The sequence below is a fragment of the Anas platyrhynchos genome, chromosome 7 (genome assembly GCF_047663525.1).
Source record: "Anas platyrhynchos isolate ZD024472 breed Pekin duck chromosome 7, IASCAAS_PekinDuck_T2T, whole genome shotgun sequence".
Classification (NCBI taxonomy): domain Eukaryota; kingdom Metazoa; phylum Chordata; class Aves; order Anseriformes; family Anatidae; genus Anas; species Anas platyrhynchos.
The window spans coordinates 26,002,041-26,014,567 of NC_092593.1; the positions used below are offsets into that span (position 1 = coordinate 26,002,041).

The 12,527-nt window shown below is 35.3% G+C and overlaps 1 protein-coding gene across 8 annotated transcripts in view; it reads left to right on the top strand.

Moving 5' to 3' along the window:
* Positions 1-12,527, top strand: part of NBEAL1 (neurobeachin like 1) — an 85,070-nt gene that overhangs the window by 23,867 nt on the left and 48,676 nt on the right. For 5 of the 8 annotated variants that reach the window (XR_003498274.3, XM_021270401.4, XM_027461107.3 and 2 more), the window contains exons 5-12: positions 942-1,023; positions 1,239-1,366; positions 3,285-3,367; positions 4,557-4,642; positions 5,360-5,666; positions 6,612-6,718; positions 9,691-9,777; positions 11,197-11,280. Coding sequence is in view for 7 of the 8 variants with exons in the window: in XM_021270401.4 (XP_021126076.3) it covers positions 942-1,023; positions 1,239-1,366; positions 3,285-3,367; positions 4,557-4,642; positions 5,360-5,666; positions 6,612-6,718; positions 9,691-9,777; positions 11,197-11,280 (964 nt within the window). In the remaining variant the exon portion in view is untranslated. The remainder of the gene's footprint in view (positions 1-941; positions 1,024-1,238; positions 1,367-3,284; positions 3,368-4,556; positions 4,643-5,359; positions 5,667-6,611; positions 6,719-9,690; positions 9,778-11,196; positions 11,281-12,527) is intronic. The other 3 variants (XM_072041042.1, XM_027461109.3, XM_038182489.2) reach the window with 1 other exon arrangement.

Below are 12,527 nucleotides of genomic sequence, written 5' to 3' on the forward strand. Positions count from 1 at the left end.
CTTCCTTCTGAAACTTATGCTTTATTTTGTAATACTGTTCAAGCAGGTAAATGCTTCTGGTTTTAGGGATCTATTTCTCCCCATTTCTTCAAATTTTTATTGCAAACTGCATTGAAAGAGGAAGAGGATAAAGTATATAATAGGGATTCTTCTGTTCTGAGAGGTACTTAAGCTTTTTTGAGTCCTTTGGTCTTCCTTATCCCTAAAACAGTACAAAGAGGTGTAGGGCAGTGTTTAAGTATCCTAGAATATTAAATATAAGTTGAGTAGATGGTGGTTGCTGTGTTTATGAATTACCAGCTGTTTTAAGTCTAAATTGCTGAAAAGTTCTCCTTACATCATCACTTCAGTATTTCATCTTTGTGACGTTCCTAAAACTGAGAAATAATGCCTCTTTGTTGCTGTTGATTTATTTGGTGTTCTGAATGCCTCTTTGTTGCTGTTGAATTTCGTGTTCTAAAATAATCTTAGATGTTTCTTTTCCTTGGGAGAATTTCAAGTGCATGACAGCTTCTAGGTAATATATTTGCTTAAACTTTTAGACAGTGTACATGACTGCAGTATCAGTCTCCTTGTAAAGTTCTAGTAATGTGGAAGAAATTGAATTTATTGTCTCTGTTATCAGATACCATTTATAAGCTTTCTATTTAAAGTGTCCTGGGAATCTGCTTAACCTCTGAAACCCCAAATTCCAGATAGAGCTGGCCTACAGCTGGGAGACTCAGGCCTTTCTTTTCCTTCCTGTTAGAAGAAAGCTTGTGTACTATGTTACTGTGACAGAAATAAACATTTGAGTACATGCAGTCTTTTGGGGAGTAATTTTGAAATGCTGATATAATTTTCTATGATTATAGATTGACTACTAAAACAAACATTGTTTGAACTAGCCTCAGATAGATAGTACACTGTGTACATTTGTGGTTTCTGTATTGCCTTCATAGAAATTTGGCTAATGTGGAAGAGATTGGAATGTGTTCGTACATTAACCACGTTATCACCATGACTACATTATACATTCAACAGGTATGTGTTTACTAATTGTCTGTTATTTTCCCCGTCTGATACTTCCTGCTCTGGCTTATGTGATCCCCTCTAAGTAAGAAAGTGTTTGTGGGGGAGAACATGAGGGTTCAGAGCTTCTGGAGGAGTACAGGAATTAATTTTAATTAATTTTTAGTTATTAGAAATCGTCTGACAACAGCTTTTTTTTTTTTTTTTTTTTTACCCCCCTTCTGCAGTTAAAAAGCAAAACAAAAGAGAAAGAAATGGCAGATCAGACCCCAATAGAAGAATTTGTGAGACATGCACTGGCTTTTTGTGAAAGTCTCTACGATCCATATCGAAACTGGAGGCAGCGAGTTGCAGGGTAAGTGGGGATCAGGACTGGATCATAAACTGTGTTTTATAACTGCAGATAAATTATATATATTAGGTTTCTAACAGAACTACTGCTGCCTTATGTCAAACTACAATAAAATGTAGTTGTGTGCACAGCTGTTGTGCTGTTGCATTTTACAGCTGTTTGAGTTGATAGTCATAAGCATTTGATTTGATGCTGTGTTAGTTTTTTTCAAAGACACTTGAGAATAGAGTTAATGATTCTTTTTTTAAATTTAATTTTTTTTACCAAATTAAGTGTTGAGCAGGCGCTCTTGAAAATGAACTTCAGTGCCACCAGAGTTGTCAGTACTGGTATATCCTGTTCTGTTCAGTGGTATAACTGAGCTCTGAGTCGTTTTGAAAAGTGGGTTGGAGAGCCAGGAAATGGGCTTTCTGAGATAAATTTCTGTCATTTTAGGCTCAGGCCCTGCTCTTAGAAGCTGCTAGTGATTCACTTTCTGCTGTAACTGGCTCTTCAGTGCCTAGCTGTTAAAAATTCCTATGAGATTTTTCAAGTACAATTCTCCCTTATTACTACCAAATTTGTTACAATAATGTTAAACGTATGTGGTCTTCCACAGTATAGTCAACAAGTTTTTCTGCTGTGTGTACAAGTCCTGGAGTTGTTGATTGCTCCTTGCTGCTATCATTCAGAGCTGCTCTTCCTTTAGTTCCTTAGTTTTATTTCTATCAGGAAACTTTTGATATGCATACTAAATATTGGACTTATTCGTGGAAATAACTAAAGGCATAGAAAGAACACATCTCATCTTACCTTGTCTTGTAAAATTTAGGGTCCCTTTTCACAGTTTATATCCTGTAGAACCGGGCTGCATTTGTGCAACAAGTCGCTTCTGATTCCACACATACAGAGTGGAAGTCACACAGAGTGATGTACCCTGGTTGCTGGGGTTTCTTTGTAGCTGGCAACCTGTAGTATGTTATAACACTGCATGGACTGCAGGTTTTAGGAGACTGTCTTTCACGGTAGAATCATGATCTCAGAGGTTTTTTCCAACCTGAATGATTCTATGACTAACTAGTCCAACGTTTAATCTAGTATTATTTAGTACTAGGTTAGATAAAACAAGCAATACTAAAGCTAGTAATACTGTCTTTTTTTTCCATAACAGCTTGAATCGCTGTTCATGACGTAAACAGAATATTACAATGAATCAATATAACCACATTGTAGAAAATGTTATATTTTCTGAAACTGGATGTGATTTAGGTACATTTCAAAGACTACATGTATTTTCTGACAGTTTAGAGTTACTTTTTTTTGTTTTTTTAAATGAGGTTATAAATCTCACGTTTTGTTTTGAGTTTGTAACTGACCAACATGAAGCTCTTTCCATTGCTTTTTCCTTTCAAAAATTTGCTCATTTCTCTAAACTATTGGAACAAGGAAGCCAGAGGGAAAGGGGCAGGTGAAAGCAGTTGAATTAGAGCAAAATAAATTTCTGAAAATCACAGTATAAATATGTTGCATCTTTGAAAATAAGTTTGTAAGTGTATTGGTAGAATTAACTCCCTTTATTTTGTTCTCCCTACCTCTCATAATGAACTCATAATAATGTTTTGTCCCTATTTCAAATTGCATGGTTAAGAACTTTGGCAGTCCAGCTGATGACTTAGTTACAATAAGCACAGACTAAATAGGACTTGATGTTTTTTTGTTTGTTTTCAACCAAACCATATGGTAAAACAATACATTTTTCAAAAGAGTGGAACAGTAAGTAAACTCATGGTTAGCTGTGATTCGTTTTTTTCAGGGTGAAATACTTCTTTCTGTTTTTTGGACCTGCAGGCAAAACTTTTGATTTTTGCAGAATTCTCTATGATGAAGTCATGAAGTAATAAATTATAAACAAAGTGTCGTATCTTTTTAAATGCAATTTCAGACGTATCCTAAGTACAGTTGAAAAGAGCAGACAGAAGTATAAACCGGCTTCTCTCACGGTTGAGTTTGTCCCTTTCTTTTATCGTAAGTATTATCAGCAGCATGTTTGAAAACGTTAATCTTTGGAGGAGTGAAGTTAATAATTCTAAGTTCTATTCCCCAAAGAATGTTTGATAAATCTTACTTGCATCTTACTTGCTTTCTGAGGCTGAATGAATTGAGATGCTTTTTCTTCCTTTTTGCTCTGGGCAGCACCATCTTGCCATCCTTACTTGCCTTTTATTTATTTATTTATTTATTTATTTATTTATTTATTTATTTATTTATTCATTTATCAGGCTTCTTTCAGTGCCTACTGTGGTTTAATAGGGTTGGCTCTGTGAATTCTCAACTTTTCCATATATTTAAATTGTTGAATATGTGCTTAGGACATTACTACCATGGTAGTACTAAAGACTTTTTCTGGTCTACTCAAGATCATGATTTTCCACATTCTACTAATGATTTTAATTTGTCTCAAGCTCCCCAAAAGATTCAGAGGCTATAAAGTCAAGGAAGTAGTGGCCTTTGTTTCCTTTCAAGACCAGGTTGTATAAAGAACTGTGCAATTTTCTTTTAAAAGAAGACTTATGTATAGAAATGTTTCTTACTGGTAACTTGTAGTTGTCTTAAAAGTTACATTATTATTTTAATGAATATGGAATTTTTACACTTTCTGTTTTTTGTTTAGAATCTCCGTTTTTAGAAACCCAAGTCATTAACATTTTTATCTTGGAAGTTACTAATGTTTTACAACGGGTAATTCCGAATAAGAGTCCTTCCTGGTTTCAGTTGCAGCTACTATGAGTGTTGTGTTAGTGTATACTCACTGCTTTGCATATTAGCTTGTCCTCAATAATAAATAGTAAATAATAGTAAATAGCCCTCAAAAAAGGGCTTATTTTCCATTTTGGTACAGTTGCTGTACCTCTATACGTCTGTCAGGCTTCCTGAAACATGTTTTATGTGAGTTGAAGGTTTGAATTGCTGATAAATGTAATGTCATGTTCTTCTGATAATGCTGAAAGGGGTGCATTTGTGTCTGTCGTTTACGTGGAAAAAGAGTGGAGATTACATAGTTGAAATTTTGTATTAAGTTTGCATGGTGACAAGGAGCAGGGGAGCTTATTTTTTATTATTCCTGTGTTTTTGAGAGGCAGGGGGGAACAAGAACTTCGTATAATTTATGTGACCAAAATAAGGAAGCCTTGTACTTTTTATTTATTCCAATCAGAATGCTTTCAAGAAAGTGAACATCTCAAGGAAAGCCTGAAATGTTGCCTGCTACATCTCTTTGGAGCTATTGTGGCTGGTGGTCAGGTAAGGATGTTCTAAATTTTTTTCAGCTGCTGAAGTCTTCAACCTCCTTTTCATTGTTAAAGGCTTATACATACCCCCATAATCAAGAAAAATTTGCTTAATATGAATTAGTTGTTAATCTTGTGAAATGTGAGGCCATTTTGTACAATAGCATCTAAAAGATAAAAGATTGGTTCTTTTTTCAAATAGCAGTTGCTATCTGTAACTGCAGGTTCATAAGAACTTACTATAATATTTTTGCATCATAAGAATTATATTCCTTTGCAGGTAGAAACTTAGTTTAGTTATAAAGATGTAAATTTTGTATCATCACGTGGAATTATTTCCTTGCTTATTTCCTTGCATGTTTCAGTAGGAGGTGCAGGGAGTTTGTGAAAACACAGATCTAAAATGAAGTTTCAAATTAAGGTTTATTTAATACTAGGAGGTTATCAAGGTTACTTCATAAGAATTTTGACATCTGTTTAAATAATGTTTCCTTTTCCCTATAAGCATTCTATTTTGCGAAAGAAGGCCTAGTTAAGTGGACAAGATGGGTCACATTTTATCTGTAGCCATCAATGTAATTCAAGCAGAATGTTTCATATTCACTTAACAATTACAGTGCATAAATTAGACTGGACACAATATCACATGTTGCATGATTCAGGTATTTTCAAACCAGCAGTTTCCATTTGAGTTGTTTTCATCCTTAATTTTTTTCCCCATGGGTTTCAGAGGAATGCTCTTCAAGCAGTATCTCCTGCTACCATGGAAGTTTTGATGCGTGTTCTAGCAGACTGTGACAACTGGGATGACGGGAGTCCTGAGGAAGTGAGCAGAAAGGCAGAGCTTACTCTGAAGTGCCTGACAGAAGTTGTCCATATCCTTCTTACCAGCAGTTCTGACCAGCGGCAAGTGGAGACCAGTACAATATTGGAGAACTATTTTAAGCTGCTTAATTCAGACCATTCAGCTTTACCTAATTCAAGGCGATGTAGGCAGTGGGAGAGCAGGTTCATAGCTCTTCAGATCCAAATGCTGAGTGAGTACCCAATTGTGCAGTTCCTTTAAATATCTCTTAATAACTCAGAAACAAGTAATGATTCAATCATAATACTAATATAGCCAGATGCTTTACAAATAAGTGTTTCCCTTGCTATGCAATTGAAAATTTTCAAACAATTCTTCTCGTTGATGTTACTTTAGACATGCTCTTTCACAATCATATTTAACCAAAGTGTCAAGGTCCATGGACTGCCAGTTTCTGTTGAAAATTTTTTTGCTAGGCAACAGCTGATGGTCTTCATAACTGCAGAGTAAGGAGGGTCTGTAATAAAATACCCATATGATGTCCATTTTGTGATGGTTTGCTTTTCAAATGGCATTACTATAAACACTGATCAAAGATGATGGTCTTAAACAGTTGGTGCTAGGTCATTGGAGGATTAAAAAGATAAGCATTCAGGATTTGTGTTTTTTTTCCTCCACTTTGTTGTTCAGAGTGGCAAATACAAATATAGGTATTTCCTTCCCCAAAACTTCCAAGAAAACTGGAGTAGTATTAAGGTGACAAATACTTACAATGAAAAGCTGCTGTAGAATACAGAGAAACTGCTTGATGAGGAAGCTAATATTTCTGTGCTTTAAAAAAAAGACATGATGGTTAGGTACTTAAAAATGGCAGTCTTTAAACAGAGCCCTAAAACAATCCAAGATATTATATAGATCAATTTTTTTCCAGATATGCTAGGTTATGTGATTTTTACAGTGTCAAAAAGTGTAGCTTTAGGTCTACTGCTCTGTGCTTAAAATGTACATAATTTTTGATCATAGAATATATGGTGTATAGTTTGTTGTAAAATTTTTTCACATTTATTATGTACCGTTTCTGATTGTGTTCCAAAGGTAACAGATTAAAAAAAAAAAAAAGCTTAATGGATTTGGGAAGTATCTTGTTTTTGATGGCAGTTCTGTTTTAATTTTGTAGATACCATCACAGCCATGTTAGACTGCACAGATAGGCCTGTTCTGCAGGCAATTTTCCTTAACAGTAACTGCTTTGAGCATCTCATTCGACTGTTGCAGAACTGCAAGGTAAGTTTTCTCTTATCTGTGCTTTTTAACAAAACCAGTTTTGCAACGTTGCAGTTATATTAATTCCATTTATATATTCCTTCTAAATAAGTCATGTTCTTTTTAGTGTCTACATGCTGAAACTAAAACTTTAGTTTGGTTAGAGCCATAAATAGTGTGAAAGATCTGAAAGATCTAAGTAGGTCTAATTGTGTATTTTTTGCTAATGAAGTATATTTCTTGTCTGTATTATAATTAAAAATACTCATTTTGAGTTCTGAGCAAAAAGACCTTTATAGGCACTGCTCAAGCTGTTACAAATGTTCTTAGATTGTTCTTCTCCTACGTAGGGTCTAGTGTTTACAGTAACGCTTATTAATCTTGATCCCAGAATTTGCAAGCCAGCGTCTTCCACTGATTCCTCTGTAGATTTAATTTTCGTCTTCATATTCAGCAATATATGAAAAAATTATTTGGATTATGATTTAACTGTACTCGTAATCAGTGGTGGAGTGCTAATTTACTTGAAATGTTTTGAACAGTGTTTGTGTTTTTTGTTTGTTTTTCATGTGTTCTGAAAATAGTTCACCTTTCCATTCTCTTACTGTGTTTGGGCATCTGTGCCTATTTTTATACTGACCTTGTACTCTGTAAGAAACTTCTTTCCTAGTTTCTTCTTAAATCATCAAGCAGTGAGACAACTACCTGTTCATGGAGACTCTGTCTTTGTTCCTGCTCTTATGTAAACAAGTGGGATTTATAATTTAGGAAAGCAGGAATGCTTACTTTTTTTTTGATTGTTCCTTTCATTTCCACTCTGCTTGTATGTCTGTCGTAAGATACGCGTTTTGGAGTTTTTGTCTTGTGATAGTCTTACATGCTACTGTGATGAATTGGCTATAAATGCTGCCAGGTTACCACATAGTATTTTTATTAACTTTTTTTTTTTTAGTGAAAATATCCCCAAGGATGATAAATGGGAAGGGGTGTGGATCTGGGAAAGATGTTGTGTTTTCCAGTACATCTTTACACTTTTTGAACATTAAATGGCAAAGATGAATTTAGTATTGGAATTAGGATTTCCCCTTGTTACTGGAGGAAGAAGACCCTATTTCTAGATTTTAATTTTTTTCTTCCCTGTGCATGAAGATGTTGGTACTGGATTCATTAGCAAGCTGTGTAAAACACAGTTCTGCAGCTCTGTGTCAGATAGCAGGAGAGCTCAGACACAAATATGAAACTTGGGAATGTATTGGATCTTCAGCAGATTTGAAGAGAGAGAAACTTTCGTGGAGAGAAAGGAGGGTCAAAGAAAATCCATACCACTGTTTCTATTACTATAGCTATCTCAATTTGAGGTATTCAAGCCCATACTTTAAAATCATTTGCTCTTCATCAGTCTTCTAAAACTTAAATCTTTTTTTTCCCCACATTTGCTGGTTTTAAGCCTTATGGACAAATTGTCTTCCCTGAACTATGCTGTAGGATTAGAGATCACCACAAGAGTTTCTTAAAACTACTCAGTGAAGTTTTGGTGATCTGAATGTCCTTTAGTCTGTGATATCCAAGAAGAGGGACTGTATTTTAAGAGGTGTCAGAAGGGGCTCATTATATGCTAAGACATGTAACTAGTTGCTCGTAAATCCTGAATCTATTCTCTTTGATTAAATTCTCTTGGAGATCAGACTTTGAGCAAAGCACAATTACCTCTAGCAGAATGCCTGGTTGAAAATGTGTGACTATTGTCTGAACAGCTTTTACACAGAATACTTCTGACATGTACTGTCAGAATTTAAGTAACCCATCTGAAAAAATTGCCTTTTTTTTGCACGTCTGCATTTCCTTTTGTTTAATGTTCTTATTTGCACTTGTTAATGCTATAACCCTCTGAATGTATTGTTGTAATTCTGAAGTATTAAGTGCTCTTGACTGTCATGTACTTTTTAAACTGACTTGTATTTCTATGTGCTTTCATGCCTAAGTAAGTCAAAGTAGTATCTTGAGTGTCCTCCCTTTTTTTTTTTTACCCTTATTTATGGAAGCTGATTTCCTAGGTTGCTCCTCGAAGGAGAGAATGCCTAATAGGCAATGGAAGGAAATGTATGAGGAAAAAATGGGGAATGCTCAGTTTTCACCCACTGAAGGAAAGATTTTTTTTTTGTGGTTGTTATTGGTTTTGTTTGTTTTGTTTTTAAAAGGATTTTTAAATCATTTTGATCATGGAATATTTAACATGTCTCTTTAGAATGTAAAAACAGAAGAAAAATTTTAGTCTTGATTAGATTATGACTGAAATTTGCACACAAAGTGACTGCAATGGATTATGAAGATACTTGAGTGAGTTTCAAACTTCTGAATTCAGGTGGAGAGGGGAGGAATCTAGCTGCTATACACAGAGCAGCTTATGCTGAAAATGCATGATAGGTATATGTTTTATTTACAACCTGTCAAATTCTTAAAATAAAAGAAGATATTTTACCCTTCTTCCTGTCCTGAAGGCTTATGTGCCCCAGAAATTCTACTGCTGTTACTGTTAGACAGTTTAAATATTTTGTCTAGATATCTTCAGCCTTCACATAGGATGAGACGTGGGCAACAGTGAGGCACCTGTATCCATTTCTTTGCCAATGTTCCATTTTTGTCTTTATTTCTTAAAAGTAAATTTTCATCATGTTGCATTTAGTAAATGAAATCAGTTGCTAAGCTGTTGACCACTTTTAACTTCTAGATAGGTCTGTTTCCTTGTCTTAGTGATTACATACTGACATCTAATTCAGGGGAAAAAAAGTGCAATAAGTGTCCAGCAAAAATACAGAGTAATCTTCAGTGTTCTAAGAATTAACAGAAGATTAATGTTAATGGAGGATTGCATCTCACCAGTGTGAGAACTCACTTGTATGTTAAACACAAATCTAGGGCAGCCTCCACAGGTTTGGCTGGAGGTAACTGTTTAATGCAATTATTTCCATTATTCTTGTCTCTGTTTCTAACAGCTGTTTTTAAATGCTAACAATAAAGTGGCAGACAAGAGTGAAAAAGACCTTGCCAACAAATTACTGACAGAAATGAATGAGGACCAGGTACCTACCTAATCTGTATTTTGCTTCAGTTGAGGTTGAGACACAACGGCAGGAAAATTGGTTCCTGTGCTTCACCTTAATGATCCTCCTTAAGCCTTTTACAGCAATCCTGATGTTGCTGCAGCCATCAGTATTTTCTATCTGTGGAAAGTAATTTTCCTGATTGAATTCAACTTCAGTTTTATTTATCTGCTTCACATTGCAGATATTTCAATAAATTGAGCATCAGTTATGCATTTTTAAAAGGTGAAGTACATGAATGGAATCTAAATTCTATCAAGCTGGTGATTTTTTTCCTTCCCTTTCCTCTTTTTTGCTTCTTTGTCTCAGCACTGTGGTGTTTTGGATTCTGGGGCCTTGTTTGTGAATCTCAGTGGTTGTATTTGATGTCCTGATTCTGTGCTTGTCATCAAGAACAGATGTTCACAAAACAATGGACAGGCTGAATCAGGGAGGTAGGAATAGCCTGTTGCTTTAATTTTCCCGTAATGTTGTGGAAAGTACCAGATGGAAATTGTTGTTATATTAATTTTGTAGTAGAATAATTTACTCTGATGAAATGTGTAAAGATGCGAAGTACAAAGTGTGGTAATCTACAAATTGTGATTCTAACTAATAGGTTTGGCTTTCTTAGAAACTCAGTGCGAGACTAACTGCATGTAAATGTTTCTTCACATCTAATGGTCTTCTGATTCTTGACACTTCATTTTCAAAATATTTATGATATGCAGTTTAATATTTCAGGGATAATGAAACTGAGTATGTTTGCACAGTTTTGCTCTAGGTTTATTACTGATGGACATGAGATGGTGCTCTGATTTTTTTTGACCTTAAAACCAGCATAGAGATACCACCATAAACAAAAATTAGAGGGAAAAACTAACAGCAAAAAAAGATAACTTGAAATGGGAAAAGGAGATGTTAAGCAATGAGATAAGGTTATGGATGAGGACGCCACCTTACTGTGCTGGTGTGACTAATTTCTTATAATTTGTGTGTGGGTTGCATTGGTATATAGGGACTTAGATGTTAAATAAAACACTTTGTATGAAATGCACATGCCTGATGGATTGTCAAGCAGCACACACACACCTTACAAGAAACTTCTTAATTTGTTTTCCTCCCTCCCTCTTGAGGTTGTCCATTAGCTGCATGAGGAGAACCTGTTTGTCCATCAGAATATTTCAAGTGCGATGAGTTTTGTGAATGCTTCTCTCTTCTTCCTGAAGTATTGTCTATTGTTAATGCAATCTTTCTTGTAGGCTGTGGGCGTTACGAAATCTTTATTGGTGGGGAGATGATTTTTGGAGCATGTTAGTAAACTCTTGGTTTTCATCCTGGCCGAAGGGCATGGTATAGATTTTGGAATAGAATGGTCTTTGCACATTTGTATGTAACTTCTATACCTGCTACTTTCAGGTGTTTCAGGGACACCTAGACTGCTTGGCAGTATCAACCATTCAAGCCCTCACAGCAGTAATGCTCAAGTCTCCAGCTGCTAAGGTAACGGTACATATGCAGTGGTCTACTTGCAATAGACCTCCTGATGTTGTCTCCAGTTAGCATTTTTACTGAAAAATTCTTGATAAGGAATCTTGCTAATTAAGATGAGCAACTTGTGTCTGCTAATTTCTGCCAGATAGGAGCAGTTGATTGGCATCCCTTATCTTTTTATTTGTTTCCAATGTCTGAATTCTGAGATATTTTGATATCAAAACTGGAAGAATGGAGCACTAATGGTATTTGGAGCTGTTGTTAAGGGAGTACATCGTTACTTGTCCCATGAATATCTGGGATAGAATTAATGAGTATTTGCAGAGTATAGCTTCAGGCGGGAGTATGTATTGTAGCTTTATTGTGTCTTTAATCCAGGACCATACTGCTGTCTAAATGGTGGTCTTACCATTACCCTGCCTTTCCTTCATAGTTCATTGTTGTTTGATAAATAGATAGGCAGTGGTTAGTTTGTGAATCTGACTAGAAGCTGAGGCTGCAGAGAAGTAGAGTTATTCTTAGATTGCTTAGTCTGTTAGATTCACCCTGTGGCTGAATGATTCCTGGCACAGGGAAAGGGGTATGACTGCACAGTGCAGGCCAACATAAGACTGGAAATCACCTGATTTGGTTGCTACTTTCAGTACAGTCTGAGTGAGAAATGATAAGGTAGTAAATTAGGCTCCTCCAAAGCATAACTCAGAGTACTCGTATCTCGCCCGGTAAAAGTTGTATGGTAGGGTTGGGAAGTCGTTGTAATTCACAAAGGTCAGTAAACTTTTTACCTGTGCTTCCACTGCAACATACATATCTTTGCATATTTGCTTAAGCAATTGTATCATTTCTGCTGGTACATTCATCCATCTATTTTAATTTCAGTACAGGATACAGTGGGGAGAAGAATATGCATTTTGTATGGGTGTTTTCTTTGTACTAAGTTAAAAATAAATAAATAAAAATACTACATTCTGGATTTTGCGGCATGATTTATTTTTTCCTTTACATAGAAGTGACTCATTTAAAAAACAAAAAACAAAACAAAACAAAAACTTTCCTAGAACACTTTTCTAATTTTTGGAATGTTTAGGATGGGTGATTTTTAATCAAGCTGGTTTAGGAAAATCTTTTACCCTGAAAATATCTGGATACTTAAAATTCTCAACATAACCACTCCATTTCATGCTGTAGTTTGTGTTAAACAAAATAAGGCTATTGGTATTTTGTGATAGACTTAACATTTTGAGTATACCAAGGCA